The sequence below is a fragment of the Nycticebus coucang genome, chromosome 1 (assembly GCF_027406575.1).
Source record: "Nycticebus coucang isolate mNycCou1 chromosome 1, mNycCou1.pri, whole genome shotgun sequence".
NCBI classification, from domain to species: Eukaryota; Metazoa; Chordata; class Mammalia; order Primates; family Lorisidae; genus Nycticebus; species Nycticebus coucang.
This window is the reverse complement of record NC_069780.1, coordinates 135248213-135269792: the sequence shown is the minus strand read 5'-3', so window position 1 is coordinate 135269792 and position 21580 is coordinate 135248213. Positions and strand designations below refer to the sequence as shown.

The 21580-nt window shown below is 42.0% G+C and overlaps 1 protein-coding gene across 2 annotated transcripts in view; it reads left to right on the top strand.

Annotated features, from left to right (window-relative positions):
- The window catches only part of ARHGEF28 (Rho guanine nucleotide exchange factor 28), a 292201-nt gene that overhangs the window by 195153 nt on the left and 75468 nt on the right, over nt 1–21580 (top strand). For both annotated transcript variants that reach the window (XM_053588797.1, XM_053588806.1), the window contains 9 exons: nt 1830–1872; nt 3814–3937; nt 4262–4394; nt 11266–11321; nt 12327–12375; nt 14238–14382; nt 14463–14590; nt 16126–16266; nt 19563–19810. In XM_053588797.1, coding sequence (XP_053444772.1) covers nt 1830–1872; nt 3814–3937; nt 4262–4394; nt 11266–11321; nt 12327–12375; nt 14238–14382; nt 14463–14590; nt 16126–16266; nt 19563–19810 — 1067 coding nt within the window. The remainder of the gene's footprint in view (nt 1–1829; nt 1873–3813; nt 3938–4261; nt 4395–11265; nt 11322–12326; nt 12376–14237; nt 14383–14462; nt 14591–16125; nt 16267–19562; nt 19811–21580) is intronic.

The window sequence follows — 21580 nt, the reverse complement described above, 5'->3', positions numbered from 1 at the left end:
GTTGAGGCTACACACTAACTATACAAAAATTCCAATGGATATAAAACTGTGCGGTTCCAAACATTTGAACTGATAACATGTAGGTCAGTCAAAACCACAGGGCTGTGAAGAATAACTCCTGATGAAGAAGGAACAATTTAAACTGTGTTTTATGTAATCAAAGTACAGGTATGAAAACTTGCCTAGTTCAAAGATATATTCTAATAGGTCCCATTGTTTGATTAGATTAATAAAAAGTAAATTGACAGTGGCTTTGCTGTATGTCCTTTCTTGATTAGTTTTCAATACTCCTAAAAATTTTCACTATTTGAACAGAGTGCAAGTTTCCTTTTGCCTCAGTGGGAAGCTCTCACAGATGAGCTGTAATGCCAAGTTACAAACAGGTGTGCTGGGTGGCGCCTGTGGCTCAAGGGCACTAGCCCCATATACCAGAGGTGGTGGGTTCAAACCCAGCCCCTGCCAAAAACTGCAAAAAAAAAAGTATGCTTTTTCAGTCCTTTTTATTCGTGAAGTTCTCTCTCCTTTGTCCCTTCCAAAAGGTTACTCACTATTAATATTTCTCATGCCTTTTTTTTTTTTTTGAGCCAAGAGTACAGTAGTGGCAACTTTATTATTTAATGCTTGCATACATTAAACAAAATCCAGTTTTATGTACATTGTAGATTTAGATAGAAAAGAACATTGACGATATTAAAATGATAATTACAACCTCACTAAGATGCTCAAAAATGTTCTACATTTAGGATTTGTGGAGTGAAGTGAACATGCTTTTGAAAGTTACTATGAAAACTGATGGATAGAATTGGGTTGGATTTTGATCACTTGCTTCAGTCTATTCTATTCATAGCGTGATTGTCCTGGTTACGTGGCTTATTCTTGGTACCTCAGCCTATTCACAGTAACAACGATGATTTCTGCCCTTGACTTAGTTTGAGGGACATTTAATAATGGCTATACAATAAAGCCTTCAAATTCCTCAAAGTGCATTTTCTATTACAACAAGATAGTTGTAGGCAGTTGTAGAGATGACATTTACACATTTCGGGGCATGTCGTCTCTTCTCCTCCTGAGATGTCTGGTCCATTTCCCTTTGCAACCCAGTTTTCCTCTTCACTGTTGTAGACTGTAATGGTAAAGGATTTATCCCTGCTCTGTAGATGGTGTGCTCCACTGTGGCCGTTCCCTCCTTCAGTCTCTCTCACTGTCTAGATCAGTGTCTCTGCTCCATCCCTGTAGTAAGTACCCAATTTGGGAAACAAGGTGGCACTAAGCTGCTTGCATGAGCCTGCCCTCCTACCTGCACAAGTCCAACTGGGAAGGTTGGACTCCCTTTCCCGTGAGCCACAGAGCACATCTCCAAACTGGCTGCTACTAGGATTTTGTAGAGGCACTGCAGCTATATTAGACTCTCTTATGCTGGCCTTCAAGACTCTTTCTTTGAGCTTTGCTGAAAAGCCTTTAAGATATTTACTGATTCTGTATGTTGGGGATTAGTGTGCTGAATAAGGGATGAAGCTCTGGTGACAAGTATTCAAAAAACAGAACTAATTTTCTTCCCTTTTTGAAAATATTTGCTGTCCCTGGCTGATGCTAACTTAGTCCTTCAAGTCATTCAATGTTGCCATGTTTTGGCTTTCTCCTTATCCTTTCTCAACTAGGGAAAGTGATAAAATATCCAGAGCAATGCCCTACTTAAGTAAGACACTTGTTTTCTTATTATTTTCTAACTGGTAGCATGCGTAATGATAAAGGTCGGATGTGTGCATTTCAGACTAACACACGATGGCTAGTTTGCCTTAATTTTCATTTTGTTGTTCTGTGTCTTGTAGAGCAAAGAGCTTACAGCTTACCAGAGCCACCAAGAGAAAAAAGGTACTTGATTCTAATTTTAATTTTAGATATGTCTGCACGTCATTTTTGGTATCTGTTTAATGGTTTGTGAGTGGTTTCTATGGAACAAGTTTGCCAGAGACCCTTTGCTCCTTCTGTGATCTGTATCAGTGCAGACCCGGCAGCCCTCTTTTTTCAGTCCTCAGGTGTGCAGACCTTGGAACTGAGGACAGGATGGTCTGTTCTGGGCTATTTGCAAAGCCAAACACCTCCAGGGTACAGGATCAGTGGGAGTCCTGCGAGCATCACGTGCTTTAGAAAAGCAACAGGCTTTCTCTAGGTCTATTCTGCCGAGACAAGAGGGCTTCATCCAGCAACAGGCCCCTGAGTCTCTCTTTATAAATGTTTGCTTAGCAGTGTTCAATTTGAAACAAAGAACAATGCGGAATCCTTTTAAGCAAGATTAGTTTTTTGGTTGATATGCAAATTTAAAAGCACCCAAGTTTCTTTTTTTCCCTACAAAGTAAAATTGTTGCCAGAGGAAAGCTTGGGAAGCAGAATAGTGTACAAGCCTGATTGTTGGGTTCTTTTGGTCTTGAATGAATAACTAACTGCTCATGCTTCACACTGCGAAACAGCCCTTGGGGTATGTGCAACACAAGTGCCAGAAATGGCATAAATGTTTGGTTTTAAGAGACCATCTGAAAAAGAGTAAAGTGAAGTTTAATTTTGTTGATACTGATGCTAAATCTCTGAAACGTTTTAATATATGGATCAAGGTGGACCTTGTGTTTTAAATCCCAGAATAAAAGTATGAATAAGAAAAAGCCTCCTTTTGGTTCATTTCTACTTTTTTTGAAACCAAAATAGAAACTTTGAAATACTGTAAGCAGAAGGAGACTAAGAATGCCCTTGGAAGGTATGGTGATGCTGAAGAGGACATTGTGTCAATGATGATGATAATGAGACCAGAAGTAGTAATAACCAACAGTTATTGGGTGTTTCGTATGCAGCTTGTACTGTTTTAAGCAGCTTATATTCATTACCTCATTTAAGCAGTTTCCTTCCTAATTCTGGAATTTGGTCATTATCTTGGTCATCATTTTGATTAGCAGTCTTCTCCCTGTCATCTTTTTATCACTTGGAGTAGGAACAACTGGAAAAAATGGGAGAAAGATTTAGGACTGGAGGGGCCAACGTCATACTTAAACAGTAGCCTATAAAATATTTTAACTTGGATGGGAAGTGTCTGGAGTCTGTTTCTCTCTGATTCTTCATTTTCTGTCACTCCTGTTTTTGTTTTTTTTTTCTGTTCTTTAATATTTCTTAACGTACATCCAAGAGCATCTGATCTCTCTGTCACACCCCTCGGTATGTCCAGTACAGTAGATCTTTCATCTCACTTACTGTATTCCTGATGTTTTGTTGGGTGTGCCAATGAGATCCCCAGCTATACCTAACACTTCCCTCGGGCCATGTTGAGGATAGTTACCTGAGGAATTACCTTCTTTGAAATTTTCTTATATATATGAATCATTGAGTTTCTAGAAAGGCTACATCCAGGTAAAAGGGGGCTCGCTCCAGACCTTATAGACTCATTGAAGCAGACACTCTCTCTATTCCCATTTCTTAAAGATTATATGGCATGAGTCAGTTATTTTACTGTCACTGTTTACATGAGCAAGTCTATTACCATCCCTCCCCAGTATTTTACTATGAAAATTTTCAGGTTTAAGAAAAGTTGAAAGACTGAATACTCATTTCTACCATCTAGATTCTACAACTGATAACATTATGAGATAGGGTTCTCACATCTGTTCACCTATCCATCCATCTAGAAGGTATATTTTTAACAGAATTTCTTTCTCTTTAGAGCAGCCATTAAAAAATGTATACATGTACATACAAATGTATATACGTGTTGGCTGTTCTTTGCTTCCTTTTAAGTCCTATAAGCCACAATAACAGATTTCTTTTTTGTAGAATTCAGGAAGAAGAATGGGATAAATACATCATTCCTGCAAAATCAGAGTCTGAAAAATATAAAGTGAGCAGAACGTTCAGTTTCCTCATGAATAGGATGACCAGTCCTCGGAATAAATCTAAGGTAATTTAGGTTCTGCGCTTATGTTCTGTAAATCACAGATGGCTTAGTTTCTCAGCAGTAAGCATCCTTTCCACTTCCCCATTAAAATTACTTACTTTAGATATCACGCACACATTTCTTACGGAATATTGTTGAAGTCATTAGAGTTTAGGACAACCACATCCGGGGGAGTATTACATTTGGTGTTAATGGTATATCCCGTGTACGGTCCTTATATTCTGATAGAAAACGTTTGGAGTTTGCTGGTTTGGCTTCTGTAAGAAGGTTGGCTCACGGCATTTCCCTTTTATCTTTGTTCCCCCACTTCCTGCTGCTGATCTGAAGACAAAAAGCAAGGATGCCAAAGACAAAGAAAAACTGACTCGACATCAGTTCGTCCTGGGAACGTTCTCCGGGGTGCTGCAGTGCTCGGTTTGTGATAAGACGCTCCTGGGGAAAGAGTCGTTCCAGTGTTCCAGTAAGTTCTCAGGTCTGGTGTGTGTGGTCTTTGCATTTTGTCCTCCCAATAGCAAGCTTCCTGCAAATGAGGTCGCTGCTTAAGATACGTACGTGAACTTTCTTTCTAGTGCCACACATGTGATTGAACCGTTTACCCAGCTATGACTGATACTTGTTAATACATTGTGCCCCCTAGAGCCCTGGGGACTTGCAGACCTTTCTGATGTCTCTGCTTGGATGTCTCAGGAGCATCTCAAACATCTCTGCGTGTCTGCACCCCAGCTCCTGATCTCCTTCCTGGGCTCACAGGAAAGCTGGTCCTCTCAGTTAATGGCAACTCGATCGTTCCAACTGGATGCTCGTACCAAAAATTTTGGAGTACATCTTTATACCTCCCTTTCCCTTATACCCTACACACATCAGCAATCCTCTTGGCTCTGTTTTCAAAATACCTGTAAAATCCAACCCCTTGCCACCACGGCCACTGCTATCACTCTGGTCTAAAACCCTCATTTGCACAGTGTTCCAACTGGCCCCCTTGTGCTATTACCCCCTAAAGTCTGTTCTCAAAGCATTAGGCACAGTGAGCTTGTTAAAGCTTTCACACCTGCATTCAAAATCTTTCAGGGGCTCTCCTCTCCCTGAGTAGAGGCCAGAGCCCTTACAATGGCTACAAGGCCCCACATGATGTGTCCCCACGTGATGTGACCCCCCTTCCGCTTCTCCCCTTTGCTCCAGCCACCCTGGCATCTTTGCTGTTCTGCCTTACCGCCACCTGACTCACTATACATCTTGCATACTGATTCTATGGTCTGTAAATTCTATAGAGGCTGGATTATTTGCTGTTAAATTTGTTCTCTGCTATAGCCACAGTGACTAGAACTATGCCTTGTGTGTAGTGGCTGCTTAGCAAATACTTAGTGAATGAAAGAACAATTCAGAGAAAAAGAATTCAGGCCCAGGCAGGTGCAATCCATTTCACGGTATTTATTGGTAGCCAGAATTGGGGGACTACTTGGGAGGTGGCATGGGAGCGCAAGCAGAAGGGAAGAGCAGGGGAAGGTTACATGTGAAGGCCCTCGTTAAATTCCTAGAGCGGGACAGAATTAAAGCTTTTAAATGCTGCATCTACAGTTGTACATCTGATGCGAATACAATCTGTGTATGGTAATAAAGGCAGATGAGAGTTTTCTCCTTATAGTCGACACTGTCTTTAATTATGCCAACTTTGTCGCCTGCTTGAATTTTGCTTTCCTGGAGGACTTGACTTCCTTCTTTTGCTGGATCTGAAATAGGATCAAGCTGCTCAGAGGTGTTTCCACTTGCCAGTTTTTAGAGATTTGCTCTCGGTGTTGTGGATGGCTCGTCTCTGGCTACCCACCCCTCAACCAATCTGCGTGATGGGCTCGTGTTTCAGCACAGAAGATGCTCCCATCATCTGTGCCATCGGCTCACGTCTCCTAAGTTGTTGCTCCACCCTTGTTTATGGGACACGATCCCTTCAGCTGTGCCCCCAGCCACATCTAAGACCGTTCTCTCCTCTGTTTGAAGATGGGCTCCTAGAGTGGGGTGGCCCCCCTCCCTGCTTTAATGCCCGTCCCTGCCACTTCGCATTCACCATTTGCATTCTGGCCTCTGCCCACACTGCTGAACACAAGTCCTGCTTTTGCCAGACACGCGGGGTCGCTTTCTGGTCAAGTTTGGGGGTCTTCCCTCCTCTTCCACTGGTCTCTGCCCTGTTTTCATGTTGACACCCCCTTCTCTTAGGCACCTGCTTCCCTCTTTTCCCTGACGCGCTGCTCTTCTGTTTTACCACCTGCATTCCCTCCTTTTTCCTGACTCTGGGTGCCCTCCAAACTCAGTTCATGGGCATTTATCCATTTTCCCTTTATTATCTCTAAGTGTGCTCATCTAGTCTACTATTCTAAAGTCCCACAGGCAGCCCTGTTCCCAGATTAATGTCTTTGTCCCTCACTTTATACGTCTGCATTCCCAAGTCGCCTGAGGCTGAGAACCTTATAACTTATGGCCCCTTGCGAGAATTAAGGTAGAACAGTAGGTATGAACCATGTCTGGGGTGGGTGCAGGGGCTCCCAGGGTGACCTGTGTGTGGATATTGTCACGCAGACATTTCACTGTCTCCCAGTACTGACACCTAAACTTACTACTGAAGACTACCTTGCAAAAGGCTTGCAAAAGGCTACCTTCCTGCTCGTGTCAAAGGCACCATTACCTTCAACCTTGGTCATGCTGTGTCAACTTTGCTTTGCTCCTCTACCCCTCATCCCCACGCCACACCAGGGTCCTTTGCTCGCTCTCCTTTCCCTTTTCTCCTTCTCACTGTTACCCCTCTGGGAGAGTCTCAGCCCCACCTCCTGAACAGCTGAGAGTGCACGGTGCTCATTGTCCTCCCCCCCAGGTGTTTTCGCCCACAATTAATGCACAGTACTTTGACTATGTTAATCTTTGTAAAACTTTGAAAAGTTATCCCCTCCAAAAATGTTCTTCAGGCCTTTTGTCAATGAACATATAGAAATAATTTGCAATAAGAATACCAGGTCTTTAAATAGTCTAGTAAGAGGGAAGGGAGAGGCAGGAGAGAGGAGGAGATGGGGGAGGCGTGTGGTGGGCATCAGCCCACATAAATGTAAGGGTTTCTCTCTCTGAGTTCGCTGGGCTAACCTTGAGCTCTTTCTGTGGGTCTTCAGGTCCCTCGTCTGTGATCTTCCGTAGTAAAGAATATCCTGGTTCATATTGAGATGATTAGGTAGATTGTGATGGACGTTGTAGTGAAAGACGGGAATTGCTGAAAGTACCTTGGATATATTTAGCTTTAAAATAATGACTACTTTTTAAAAAATGGAATAGTATTCATAGAAGACAGAAAGCTTAAGGAAAAACTTCATAATTTTACCACCTAGAGGAAATTGCTATTGATATTTTGGTGGAGTCCCTGATGCTAAAATTAATATATTTCTTATTGTACATTTAAGTTTTTCCACAACGTAAGTAATGTAGCAATGAACATTCTTTTGCACATATGTCTTTGATAATTGCCTTAGGTTAAATTCTTTTTAATTCTTTTTTTTTTTTGAGACAGGGTCTCACTCTATCTCCCTGGCTAGAGTGCAGTGGGGATATCACAGCTCATCATAAGCTCAAACTCCTGAACTCAAGCAATCCTTCTGCCTCAGTCTCCCAAGTAGCTGGGACTACAAGTGCAAGCCACCATGCCTGGCTAGTTTTTCTATTTTTTGTAGAAATGAAGTCTCACTCTTGCTGAGACTGTTCTCCAACTCCTGGCCTCAACTAGTCCTCCCACCTTAGCCTCCCAAAGTGCTAAGATTACAATTGTGAGCCACAATGCACCTGGACAGATTAAATTCTTGAATGGGTATGAGTGGGTCAAAGTGTACATTTGATTTCCTTTTAACCCACATTTTTAATACAAGTGACTTTAAGATTTAAGGTTCTTTTGGGGGAGATGTTTGTGGTTGAAACTTTACTTATTAAGTTTTTTATATGGAATAATAACATCTGATATGTGTAATCTCTGCTGTTTTAGGTAAGTAATCCTATTCCAAGGGTATATCTATTTTTTGTATTCAATCATAGCTGTGTACATTTATGCAATCATGGGGCACCATGCACTGGTTTTATATACAATTTGAAATATTTTCATCAAACTGATTAACATAGCCTTCCTGGCATTTTCTTAGTTATTGTGTTAAGACATTTATATTCTACATTTACTAAGTTTCACATGTACCCTTATAAGATGCACCGTAGGTGTGGTCTCACCAATGACCCTCCCTTCACCTGTATTTTTGTTTTTAACTGTAAAGGTTAATATTTCTAATTTTAAAAACAAGATTTGATGTAAAACAACACATAATACTGTATAAGTATTCAAAATCCTGGTGTCATTTTTTTCTCCGTTAAAGCCTGAGTTGCTAATTGTCCACAAAATTCTATTTTTTACCAATTTCTACTTGTTTATAAATAGATTTCATTGCTTATATTTTGAGGTTACATTATCTGGTACACAGAAGTTTACAAACCATCCTGTCATTGTGGATTTGTTTCATTAAAATAAAATTACCCTTTTAATGCCATTAGAGGCCTTTAGCCTTGAATTTCGTTTTGTCCAAACTTAATGTTCTTCTTGCTGTCTTTTTAATTGTGTTTCCCTTAACTATTTCTGTGTTTTTGATTTGGGATGTGTGTCTTTTATTTAGCTAAAGGAAGTCTGTAATGTAACTGAAAGACCTTTTCTTATAACAAGATTTTTTAAAAAATTTATATTTAACTTTATTGCTGCAAACTGTCTTTTATAGTTCCTCACTGTTTATCTTGATGTCTGGTTTAGATTAGCTATTTAGACCACGTGTTTGTTGCTTTTATTTTCTCCAGGGATTTGGCAAGATGTGCTTTTTTAGTATGAACTAATGATTGCTTTAAGGATACATAAGGCTCATTATTTAATGTTCTTTTCTTTCCCTTAGGTTTACCCTTACCCCCAGCTTCTGTTAATATACTGAATTAATTATTAAGCTATTCTTTTTACGTTGTATCTTTCAAAGATAAATCTCTCAAGGATAAATTTCTATTTCAAGAAAAATTTAACATTGGGTGGTGCCTGTGGCTCAAAGGAGCAGTGTGCTGGCCCCATATACTGGAGGTGGCGGGTTCAAACCAGCCTTGGTTAAAAACTGGAAGAAAAAAAAAGAAAGAAAAATTTAATATTTTTATTCAATTCCGTATTTCTAAGTACAATACATTTTTAAAATGATTCTTTGTTTACTTGTTTTACTGTTCACTTTAACTCCTTTTTTAAAAAAAAAACTCTAACTCATCTATTTTTGAGCCCTTAATTTTGATTCTAGTCTCCGTAGCCTACAATAGAATTGATCTGTTGATGTGAAGCCTTATGTATCTAAGGATAGATTGTTGCTTCTTTCACACAAGAAGAACAACTTACCTAGCTAAATAAATTCTTGGGCCAAGGTCTTTTCCCTGAGCTACTCTGTTAACATTGATCTGATACATTTGAGCATTTACTATTATGGATGAATCTAGGGCCTGCTTGACTTACTCTTCCGTGGGTAACCCCTTTTTTCTGCTTAGATCCTTGAGGACTTTTGGTTTTTTAATCATATGGATATTGTCAGGATATGTCTATAGATATATCTATGTCATTGAATTATTTTTCTTAAAAATCAGTGAGACCAAAAAATAGCCGGGCGTTGTGGCGGGCGCCTGTAGTCCCAGCTGCTTGGGAGGCTGAGGCAAGAGAATGGCTTAAGCCCAAGAGTTAGAGGTTGCTGTGAGCCGTGTGACGCCACGGCACTCTACCCGAGGGCAGTACAGTGAGACTCTGTCTCTACAAAAAAAAAAAAAAAAAATCAGTGAGACCTTTTGATTTTCCTTTTTGAGTCTTTATAAAATTCTTGCCTGTTACTGCTTCTGATCTAATTTTTCTGATTTCTGCTGCCTTCTTTGTGTGGCATCTTCTATTTTATATTTTTACCCTTCCCCACACTCTGGAGGGGATCTTTCAAGCTTAACTCCGTGGCCGTGCTGTAGTGTCTTGGTCACACGGATGCTTCTCAATTTGGTCGGGATTCTGTTCCTGCCCCTCAGCTTCCTTGAAGCCCTTCCTGGTCTCACAGAACTCTGTTTCCCTCTCATCCCATTGGCCTAATTTCACATCCTATTCTCCCTTCACGGCCTTTGGTTTATCTTACTGAAGCTCTGTCTTCTGTCTCTGACTGAGAACCCTTTTGCAATATCTAAATTTTCTGCATCTGGGTACAGTATCCAGTGGCTTGCTCTCCCAGCCAGTTTTCAGTGTAACTTGCTCTGGGGTATCTCATAGCTTCTTCCTTTCCCCCTTTCCTTTTATTTGTTGGGTCTGGAATGAGGAGAAAGCCATTGAACTCCCCGGTTTACCAGCAGGGCCAGTACGCAGTTTGGCCTCAGGTTCTGTTCACTGGCCAGTGAGGTGTTGGCTAAAAAGCCTCCTCTCACCTGCAGCCCCAGGGCAGCTCTAGGGCTCAGTTTCCTCCCAGTCCCCAGTGTGTTATTGGTCCTTACCCTGCGTGGCTTTGTTGGACCTAAATGGGATCTTCTTCCTTTGCAGGAGAATTCCTTCTGCAGAAGTTTCTGAGACATCCAGGCCCCTTTATCTGTGATACAGAGTGTGGGGGTTTAGGGTAGGGAGGTGGGAGGGGAGAGAGGGCAGGAGGATGACCCCCTGGCAGAAAGCAAGCCCCACATCCTACAGCTTTCAGCGAGGACAGCCTGCGTCTCCGTGCCTGTGGGCAGAAAGGACAGGGAACATATTCTCTGACCTTCTTCCAGCAAGATGAGCTCCTCATTTTATGATACAAAGCATGAGCATAGGGCTAATTTTTCTCAGGCAATTTGGCTACGTCAAACTTGTAGTTAGGAGAAATTCCTGCTGGAGCCTGGCAGTGCTTTCTTTTCCCTGGCATTGCTTTTCATCATCACAGGCATTTTACCCGGTGTGGGAGTGGAGAGGTGATACCAGCCCGGTGTCAGAAAGCTCACACCCAACCGGGAATGGGTTCTCAGGCAGACACAGACATATATCTCATGCATAGTTCCAGGTCTTATCATTGATAAGACCCTGTGCAGAAGGGGGAAAAATCACCAAGGAAATTAAAGTATCAACCCTGTGCTTATGCTTGAGTGATGGGGCTATGTGTGATTTAAATATTTTTCTTTCCTTCTTGTTATGTTTTCTGAGTATTTGTCATATTTATATGTCATTTTTGTAGTGACCAGTAGAAGCAGGATGTGCTATTGCTCGTTTCACACTAACTTAAGCTAAGCAGGATGCCTCTGCCTCTCTCCCTGTGTTTCAGACTGTAATGCCAGCGCTCACAAGGGTTGTAAAGACGCCGCACCTCCCTGCACCAAGGTAATCCCTTCGTTGTCCCTGACTATTGCACGTTTATGTCCCGTGGGGTTACTTCATGTTGTCTGTTAGAGCTTTTCCTTGGGTTGGCGTCTGGACTTATTTCTAGAGTGAGCATTGCAGTGAGAGCACATGCTCCTGGTGTGCAGTTACTTAATTGTAACTTTTACAGACAGCAGGAAGGCTCCTGCCTGGCCATCTGTGCCCTCTGCGCTGCGTGGTTTGGTAGGGTAGGCTTCCCGAGGAGCCCTGCTTGGTTTACCAGCGCAAATGCTGAATGCAGGTAAATGAAGGTCACAGCAGAAAACCGCAGACACCATGATCACCGCAGGACCTGTTCCAACAAGTTTCTGGGCCCTACTCTCTGAGTTCTGATTCTGAGGGTCTAGGGTGGAACCTGGGAATGTGCGTTTCTAACAGATTCCCAGGTGATGCTCATGTGGCCGGTCCTGAGGCCTCCCTTTGGGAACCACTGCACGAGAGGAATGGCCTCGGTATTTGGCAGTGGGGCTGAGCAGATGGAGGCATCTGGGATTCTCTCCCTTTCTTTCCCACTCGTGTCAGAGACACCTGTGGGTGAGCGGGACGATCCCTCTGAGGGAAGCTTGGGTTGACCAACCTCTGTGTTAATGGAAACACGTGCTGTGTGTGATTGCAGAATTGAGGGCTTTTCTAGCTGGTGACGTTTCAGGAGGAGCAGAAAGCAGGAGGAGGAGAAAGGAGGAGATAGGAACCCCGCTTTCAGCTGGAGAGTTCTACTTCCCTGGAGGCTTTTAATGAAGCCAGGCGTATTCCTGGGCACCCCTGCATTAAAACTTGCACGTCTTCCTGTCATCACATTTTGCTTCTCATTGCATTCGATGTGTCTTTTGCTTTGAATTCCTCTTCGAAATAAAATAACAACAACAACGCTGTAGATAAGAATCCTGTTCTGTGTAACTATGTGGACATTCTTGCAGTCCACTGGTGCTTTGATCTTACTTTATGTGTTTCAAATATTTTTCACAGAAATTCCAAGAGAAATATAACAAGAACAAACCGCAGACCATCCTTGGAAGTAAGTGATGTGGAAAACGACAAGAACTCTTTAAAATTTAATACATACCATGCATTTTTCCATTGTAAAAATACCTCCTTTTGCTTTCTCATTTGCCCAGTTATTTCATTTATAACATAGGCTTGGCATAATGTTTAGTTTTATAAAGAGGTTAAGAAGGACATAAACTTCTCTGCCAGCCTAAGAGCTCTTGCGTTGTAAGAATCATGTGATCTTTGTAGAAAACGATAGGGAGTGATCTTAGGGAGAGCTATAAGGACAACGTGTTGCCAGTTGCCTCAATTTAAGATCCTGTCTGGTGGAATATGCTCTGTTGATCTATCAATGATCTTTTGGGGGAGAGAGACACACTCATCAAATGTACATAATTTTATGTTTTCCTAGCAGTAACACATGTTCATCTACACAAATATATGCCATATTCTTCTAAAGAATCACAAAGCTTGTGGAAAAAAATTTTCCATGTTAGAGTCTGTAGGTTCTTATTAGTCCCTGTCATCCATTACCATAGGGACCTGGTGCTTTCATTGGCTCTGCTGGGTGGAGGCTGTGATTTCGTTAGCACCTTCAGAATGACAGTGAAATTTCAAGACATGCTGGGGTTTTGTTTGCATCTTTTAAAATTTGGTGGCTCTGTTTTTTTCCTAAATCACGTATTGCTGAAATTTAAGCAATTACTCTTGAAGATAATTGGTGGCATGTGAAATTTCTTTCCATTGCATGCAAGAACCGGTCACACCAATGTCTCCTAAGCTTGAAAATCCTTTACTTTCCTGGGTGAGATTTTTGCAGTGTCTTTTGGCTCAAGTTGAATTGCTTGACACGTGGCAGGAATTTTAAGTACATGGCAACTTTTCATTTCAATGCCCTAACAAAGTGTGACTGATATTTTAAAAGCCACTTTAATCAGGGGACAATTGTGTATGCAAATTTATGGTCACATGCTGTTGGGTGTGACCTTGTAGTAGGTAGAGCGGGTGCAGGCATCACAGCCGTCACATTGCTTACACCCCTGCCTTGACCCCAGTGGTCTCTTTGACGTCAGTTTTAAGGCGCTTCTCAAGTTCATAGGTTTGGAAGTGAAAATAAAAAGCATCTTTGAATAGATAAAATACCATATATTGCACCACATTATATGGGAGTCATGAGAATAAAATGAAATAATACGTGTGTAAAATCCTCTGTAATATCTTGGGTTCTCTCTGTTTCTTTTTCCCCCTTTTGCTTGAGAATATGTACTCTACAAGTATAATGTGGGACAGAAATGTTTTTGAGAGTCATTTATAGCACACATCAGACGTAAATGCATCTAAGCCCAGGCAGTTTTGAATTGACCAGGAACATGCAGAAGCACTCTTTAGTTTTCCATAGGTGAGAGAGAGCAGCCCAGATTGGCTTGCAGGTTTTGTTTGTCTGACATCCTGGCACCATAAATAGCAGCCTCTCCAGCATCATTCCATTCGCCTGACGTGCTGTGTGTGTGTTCCTTATTTATAAACATGCAGTGCATTCTAGTAATAGTGCTAATAACACCTTGCGTGGATTTAAAGCTGGCTCCAATGAGTACAGCAGTGATTTATGGAAAAGTTGGCCCAGGGTTTCCCCATTCCATTTTCGTCTTTGTTTGTGCAATCCCAAACATTCATGGTCTCCAACTGGAGGTGCGGAAGCCGACCTGCAGCCTGAGTGTCAGGAGGCTGTAAAAAGGAAGGGATCCTCAGAGCAGGTGTCAGGATGTACGGGGAGACTGGCTTCAAGGCTGGGCATGATGCGCAGGAGACGGGGTTGTTCCCGGGGTTAGCTTCTGCCTTTTAAGTGACTGCCTTTACTTGTGTTTACGAAGCATCCGTTCTGATTTCCAGATTCTTCACTTAGAGACAGCCCGCAGCCCGGCCTCTCTCTGCACCCTTCTTCTTCCATGCCTATTGGGCTGCCAACCGGAAGGAGAGAAACTGCAGGGCAGGTCCATCCGCTGTCCAGAAGTGTTCCAGGCACCACCTTGGAAAGGTATGGCTTGGCGTGCTTTTACATCTTAAGAGCTCAGAGAGGCCGGCTCGGCTAACTTTGCTCCCCTCCCTCCCACCCAGCTTCAGGAGGTTGGCAACATCCTTGGAGTCTGAGAGTGACAGTAACAACGGCAGAAGCAGGTCTCATTCGGATGAGCTGCTGCTGTCTGTGGGCTCATCTCCCTCCACGGAGTCTTTTATAATGGAAGGTGAGGAGAGGATGCATTTGCACCTGTTTGTATTTCTGTGAGCATTTGCCAAAAGGAATATTTTACAACGATATCAATAGAAGGTTGAAGCATATTCTTTGGGTTTTTTTTTTTTCTCGACTGTATGTTATTATTTTTTTAAATTTCAGATTGATAGGGGAGGTACATACGATTCAGTTACACAGTTTGCTTTTGTAAGGCTGAAGTCCAAATTGTGGTTGTGCTCTTCAAACAGGAACTGTGGGAGATCTTTTGTTCTTTTTAAAAGAATTCTGCTTCCTGATGTCCCTTGGGTGTAGGTTCTACTTTTTAAAAGAATGAAAATTTAGCCCTAGAGAAAACAACCAGATAGTGACCAAGGAAATATGATGCAGTTTTTAAATGGATGCATTGCTGAAGGACTATGTCACAAACAGAAGAGAATGAAGTACCTTGTGTGTTTATCATTAAAAAATGCTTTATGCCCATTGAGGAACTGGAATAGAGTCCCATGTTAAAATTATAGACTGTGGACTTCAGTTAGTTAAGACTAGTGTTGCCTGCATCTAGGAGTTACTTATTCCCATCTTTTGCCTCCTACTTCTAAGGCAGTGTTTTTCAACCTTTTTTAATCTTACAGCACTCTTAAACCTATAGTTAAACTTCCCGGGCACACTTAAATTACGTTGATCCCCAAAAAGAGTAAAATAAAAGAATATACGTACTGTGCTTTGAACTTCTTTGGAAAGGAACTTAATGATCTTTAAAATTTTTCACAGCACAATGATAGAAAAATCACTGTTCCAGGGGAATAAAAACCCTTTTAAAAGCATATTTTACATGCCAGGACCTAATCAAGGGAATTGGTCTTTGGATCCAAGTTGCATCAGTAAGTGAAGGGGAACCAAATAGAAGGAGAGCAGCTCCAGGACCGAGGAGTGGACTCTGCCCCAGGAACACACTTTTTAAATTTTAACCCCGAGCTTTTAAATTCGTTGTCAGCTCATCTTTACTGTCCTGAGTGAGACTCTTTGTAACGAGTGCCATTTGGGTAAATAGAGTTAGTTTTCCTAAAAGGTGTGTGTGTGCACTCGCTTCCAGCTCACATCTTCAAGTTTTGCTAAACTGAGAGCAAATCAAGTGGATGAGGACAAAATTCAGATTTGAATGAACAGTGCGAAATGACCTGGGGCAGAAGACACCATTCCTTCAAGCTTCCATAGACACACTGTAGACTCCGAAGGTTACCAGAAATAAAACTACAACAGAGCAAGCCAAAACAAACAAGCAAAAGAATCTTCCAGTGCCCCCTGTGTACACAATCAGCATTTTCAAATCTGGTTCTTCTTTGCTTTCATGAAAGCTGTCGTGATTCAGACCATATTATCAGTCTAGTTTTCAGGTTTTTCAGCTCCACACGCACACAGTTTTGGCCTGGTTGCTTCTGTGTCCATGACAGGCTTATTTCGTGTGAGGAGCCCCTAGGCTGGGCACGTGGGGAAGTCTGGGCTCTGTGTCACTGGGCTTCTGGCTTTTCTTTTCCAAACACGCATCAGATGTCGTGGACTCTTCTCTGTGGAGTGACCTCAGCAGTGATGCCCAGGAATTCGAAGCAGAATCTTGGAGTCTTGTTGTGGATCCTTCATTTTGTAGTAAGCAGGAAAAGGACGTCATCAAAAGACAGGATGTCATTTTCGGTGAGCATTTCAAATACGCTCTTTGGGCTGAGACAGTGTGGTGTGGAGAAAAGAGCGTGGAATTGGAAACCGCATAGACCTGCTTTAAACCCCAGTTTGACCATTTCCTGTTTACCTGATATCAGACAAGTTATTTAACTCACTGGTGCCTCAGTTTCTCCACTGGTAAAATGGGGGCAATAGTAGTCAAGTTTAAAAGGTTGTGAGGCTTAAATGAGGCATCATGTGTGCCTGGCACAGAACAATGTATTTCTCATACCCCTTTCAAGTTTACTTATGTTTGACTTACATGTTTTTACCTCTTCTATATCAGAATCACGGTGAACTTTCACACGTTTTAATGCAGGGTAGACAGGGTTCCTGCATCTGGCCTTCCAGTGTGGCCACGGGTACTAGGGATGCCATGCAAGCAGCCGCACCTGGTGAGGACGGTGTTCAGTCGTGTGAAGTCCTGAGTACAGAAGTCTACCGTGGTTCCATTTCACTATCTCATGCTATTTAGGGTGGAGGCAGTCTGGATTAGGGAAAGTTAAATTACAGACCAATTAGGGAAACATAAAGAAGTTTAAAAAAATTTCAAGTACAAAGTAGTTGCTGAAAAGGAGTTCCAAGAAAATCCCCAACTTTTAAGATAAGCTTGACTTTAAGTTTTCACTAATCCTGTGTACGCAAGTGTGGGCCAGAAAGTCCTTGGGCAAGGTGGATACCTTCTCATCACCTGCCTCTCAGGCAAGATGGCCTGGGAGTGCCTTTGAAATCTGCCAAGGGCTGTGTAGCTGGGAGTTACTTTGGAAAGGAAGATACTGTCCCTTTCAGCATTTCTCAAGCAATTTATATTATACTGTTACTTTTCTTCATTTCCCCCTCAATTTCATGTGTTATTAACAATATAATCTCACCCATTGGGGATGAATTATCACACACAATATGGTCTTTGTTGTCAGAAGGAGGTGTGTTCCAGGGCAAATCCTTCACTGTCTCTTCCTCACTGTTCCGCTTTTAAAGATGAGGAAAGTCATTCCTATTTGGAGGAGGGGGGTCATCATGGATAAATGCATTAAAGGATTAAATGAGACATATGGGTAAGGGCTTAGCACACAGTAGGCACTAAAACCTGCTGCGGTAGGAAATAATGATATTTCAAAATTAGTGGATTCTGAACTAAAGAGGTTTTTATTTATGATAAAATAAACAAAACTATGTTTAGACTTACTCCCCATGGCTGATATTTAGATTCTTTCCCAAAACACGCAGTATGTTTGCAAATACCCATTAATGTAGGACTAGTACTTCTGGTACGCCTATAAATTTTGAGCGTCACGTTCTCTCATGACACGCTTTTAAAATTGAGATGTAATTTACACACCATAAAACTTACCCCTTTACGGCATACAACCCAGTGGTTCCTGGTATGTTCACAAGGTTGTGCAACTGGCAAGTACTGTCTAATTTCAGAACATTTGCCCCACTTCAAACAGAAATCCTGTCGCCGCTATAGGGCACTCCCATTTCCCCTCCCACCAGCCCCTGGCAACCACTAATCTACTTTCAGTTCCTACAGATTCGTCTGTTCAGGACATTTCCCGTGAATGGCACACTATGTGGTCTTCTGTGCCTGCCTTCTGCTGACTGGCACAGTGTTTATCCTAATTGTAAAATAGAGAGAAACAGTCCGTTCCTTTTTATAGCTAATATTCCATTTTGTTTAGTCTGTTCCTTTTTATAGCTAATAGTCCATTTTGTTTATCTACGTGTCCGTGGATGGATGTTCTGGGTTTTTCCCTTTTTGGATCATATGGCAACTTTAAGTTTAATCATTTAAGAAACTGGCAGGCTGTTTTCCAGAGCAGCTATACACGTGCCATTTTCCATCCCCACCAGTGCCGTCTGGGGTCCTTGTTTCTCCTCCTCACCACACGTCTTTACGTCCATCTTTTTCTTATTGTACGCGTATGAGGCTTCTTGTTTTGGTTTTGACTCGCATTTACCTAGTGGCTGAGCATCTTTTCATGTGCTCATGGGCCATAGGTGTATCTCTTTGGAGAAACAGCTGTTCAAATCTTCTGCTAATTTTTGAACTGGCTTCTTTGTTTTCTTTAACTGTTGAGTTATAAGAGTTTTTAAAATATGTTCTCTAGATACAAGTTCCTTATCTTATCAGATACATGATTTGAAAGTATTTTCTCCCTTTCTGTAGGTTGTATTTTCACTTTCTTGATAGTGTCCTTTGATTGTGATACATTGTTTCCCCTGGAGACAGTGGGATTTTGGAGACAGATTCTGCACTATAAGGGACCTATGGTTGTCTGCATTGAGGAATTTTAGGTCAGTTTAATTCACCTAATTAATTGTGTTCCTACTCAATGCAAAAAACCACAGAAAGAAAGAAAACTAGAAAACTAAGCTGTATTTCATAGAGCATTCAGGGAGGCACAAGACCCATTTGCTAGCTGAATGTATCTAGAGAGGCTAGCTAATTATATTTATGAGATTCTTACATATTGGATTTGATATACATAAATCCTCTTTTAATATCTGGAAAAAGGAAAATGGTTTACTATTTTAAACTTAAATGTTTAGTCAAGGCTGGCTTTTGTATTGGAAGAAATATTCTTATTATACCTAAACATTCCTTCTCTTTTATTTGTGTAACCTGTAATGTTGAGCTACTAATTTAGGTTAAAGGAGGCTTGGTTCTTTTTGTTTGTTTGTTTTTTTGAGACAGAGTCTCACTTGATAGAGTGCTGCAGCATATTAGCTCACAGCTACCTCAAACTCTTGTGTTCAAGTGATCCTCTTGCCTCAGCCTTCCAAGTAGCTGGGACTACAGGCACCTGCCACAATGCCTGGCTGACTTTAGAGGCAGGGTCTTGCTCTGGCTCAGGCTGGTCTTGAACCTGTAAGCTCGGACAATCCACCCACCTCGGCCTCCCAAATGCTGCGATTATAGGCGTGAGCCACCACACCCAGCCTTAGGAGGCTTGTTTTTATAGTTTGCTTAAAACATGTTTCTGGGACGGGTGTGTTGCATTCTGGAAGGCTTGAGGTCAGGAGTTCCAGACTAGTCTGAGCAAGAGTGAAATCCCCATCTCTACTAACAATAGAAAAATTAGCCAGGCTTTTTGGTGGGTACTTGTAGTTCCAGCTCCTCAGGAGGCTGAGGAAGGAGGATCACTTGAACCCAGGAGGTTGAGGTTGCTGTGGCCCTCTAGCCTGGGCTATGGAGTGAGACTGTCTCAGAAGAAAAAACAAAACAAACAAGTAGAGCCTTGCGTGTTTCTGCTCACACGTTTCAGAGCTGATGCAGACGGAGATGCATCACATCCAGACCCTGCTCATCATGGCTGAGATCTTCAGGAAGGGCATGAAGGAGGAGCTGCAGCTGGACCACGGCACCGTGGATAAAATCTTCCCCTGTCTAGACGAGTTGCTCGAAATCCACAGGCATTTCTTTTGCAGTATGAAGGAGCGAAGGCAGGAATCCTCTGCTGGCAACGACAGGAATTTTGTAATCGACCGAATTGGAGACATTCTGGTACAACAGGTGAGGGAGATTTTAAAGGCCCTGACCTCAGAAACCTATAAAGGTTGGCAGACTCTCTAACAGTGTTAAAAACCTACGGAGAAATGGAATTGATTTCATGGTGATTACTTCCAGATTCATGTGGCCGGTTTTATTTGAGGTTGGTCTGCAGACTTGGTGCCTGAGAGCTTTTAACAATTCAATGCCTGGCTCTCCTGTGTGTTACTTGGCTGGACCATCCCTGGGCCCTATTGCTGCTCCACCAGGAGTCAGGGCTGTAAAGCAATGCCCTTATGAGAAGTCTACTTAGACTTTTTGATGTGATGGGCTCTCTAAGAATGTGGCTTCCCTGGCAGGCCCATGGTGGTCTCACTAGTGTCTCCAAGACAAATGTTGGCTCCTCTTAGGAAGGGTGAGGCTGATCTATTATTGTTATAGCCTTTGAGTTCATGCCTGGGGGACAAAACAAGCACATCTCACTAAGAGAATGCACTTTTTAAAGACTCGGGGTGTTTGAAGCATGAACGAGTATTTGCTGTGTCATCCTCCTAATAAAACAGCAATCCCCTACCTTTGCCAGGGTCCATTGGTTCCCAGTCTCTCTGAAGGGACTCGCCATTAAAAACGTGGATAACACGTATTCAGTGACTCTCACGTGGCAGGCACTTTTACTTACTACTTTAATGTCTGACTTCATTTAACCTTAACAGCACGGTGAGGTAGATGTTATTTTCCTATCACACAGATACAAAAACTGAGGCATAAAGAAGGCAATGACTTTCTCAAATTCATGTGTCTCAGGAATGACACAGATCGGACTTAAAATTTGCTCTTTCATCAACACAAGTGAAGAAAGTGGTAACTTGAGATGTTCATAAGTTTTAGGGAAGCATTTACCATCGCGAGACTGAAAGTCCCAGTAAGCCAGGGATCCATTACTACCGTACGTTAATACCCAGAACAGTGCTTGGTACTCTATTTATTGAATGGATGAGCCACTTAGGAAAAAGCAATGAGGAATTCTTTTGAATGCCATGTTTAACAGTGGCCTATAGCACTTGGGAAAAAGCAAAGAGATCCATCTGATGGTAATTGCTTTAAAAATGGCTTTCCCTGGGTAGATGCCAAAATGCCACCTTCTCCAAAAGTATTCATTTGTGAAGCAGTTTCATCTTGTCTTATGTAGCAACAGAACTAGCTGTTCTAGTTTCTTTGCCTCTTCATATAAATTTAAGAATAGTCGAAATGGTTTTGTATATATTTACCAAAAGCTTACTGAGATTTTGAGAAGAACTGAATTAAACCTGTATGTTAATTTGGAAAGAATTAACATCTTTACTATCTTGAGTCTTCCAATCCGTGAACATGGTATAACTCTCCATTTATTCAGAACTTTGATTTCCTTCACCTGAATTGTGTACGTTTCAGCATATAAGTCCTGCATATATGTTTTAGACTCATGCCTAATTTTTTTGAGTTGATCGTAAGTGGTGTTAAGAATCATCTTTGGAGGTGGCACCTGTAGCTCAGTCAGTAGGGCGCCAGCCACATACACCTAGGCTGGTGAGTTCAAATCCAGCCCGGGCCAGCTAAACAATAATAACTGCAACAAAAAAATAGTTGGACAGTGTGGCAGGAGCCTGTAGTCCCAGCTACTTGGGAGGCCGAGGCAAGAGAATCACTTAAGCCCAAGAGTTAGAGGTTGCTGTGATCCGTGACACTACGGCACTCTACTGAGGGTGACATAGTGAGACTCTGTCTCAAAAAAAAATCATCTTTAGAGACATATTG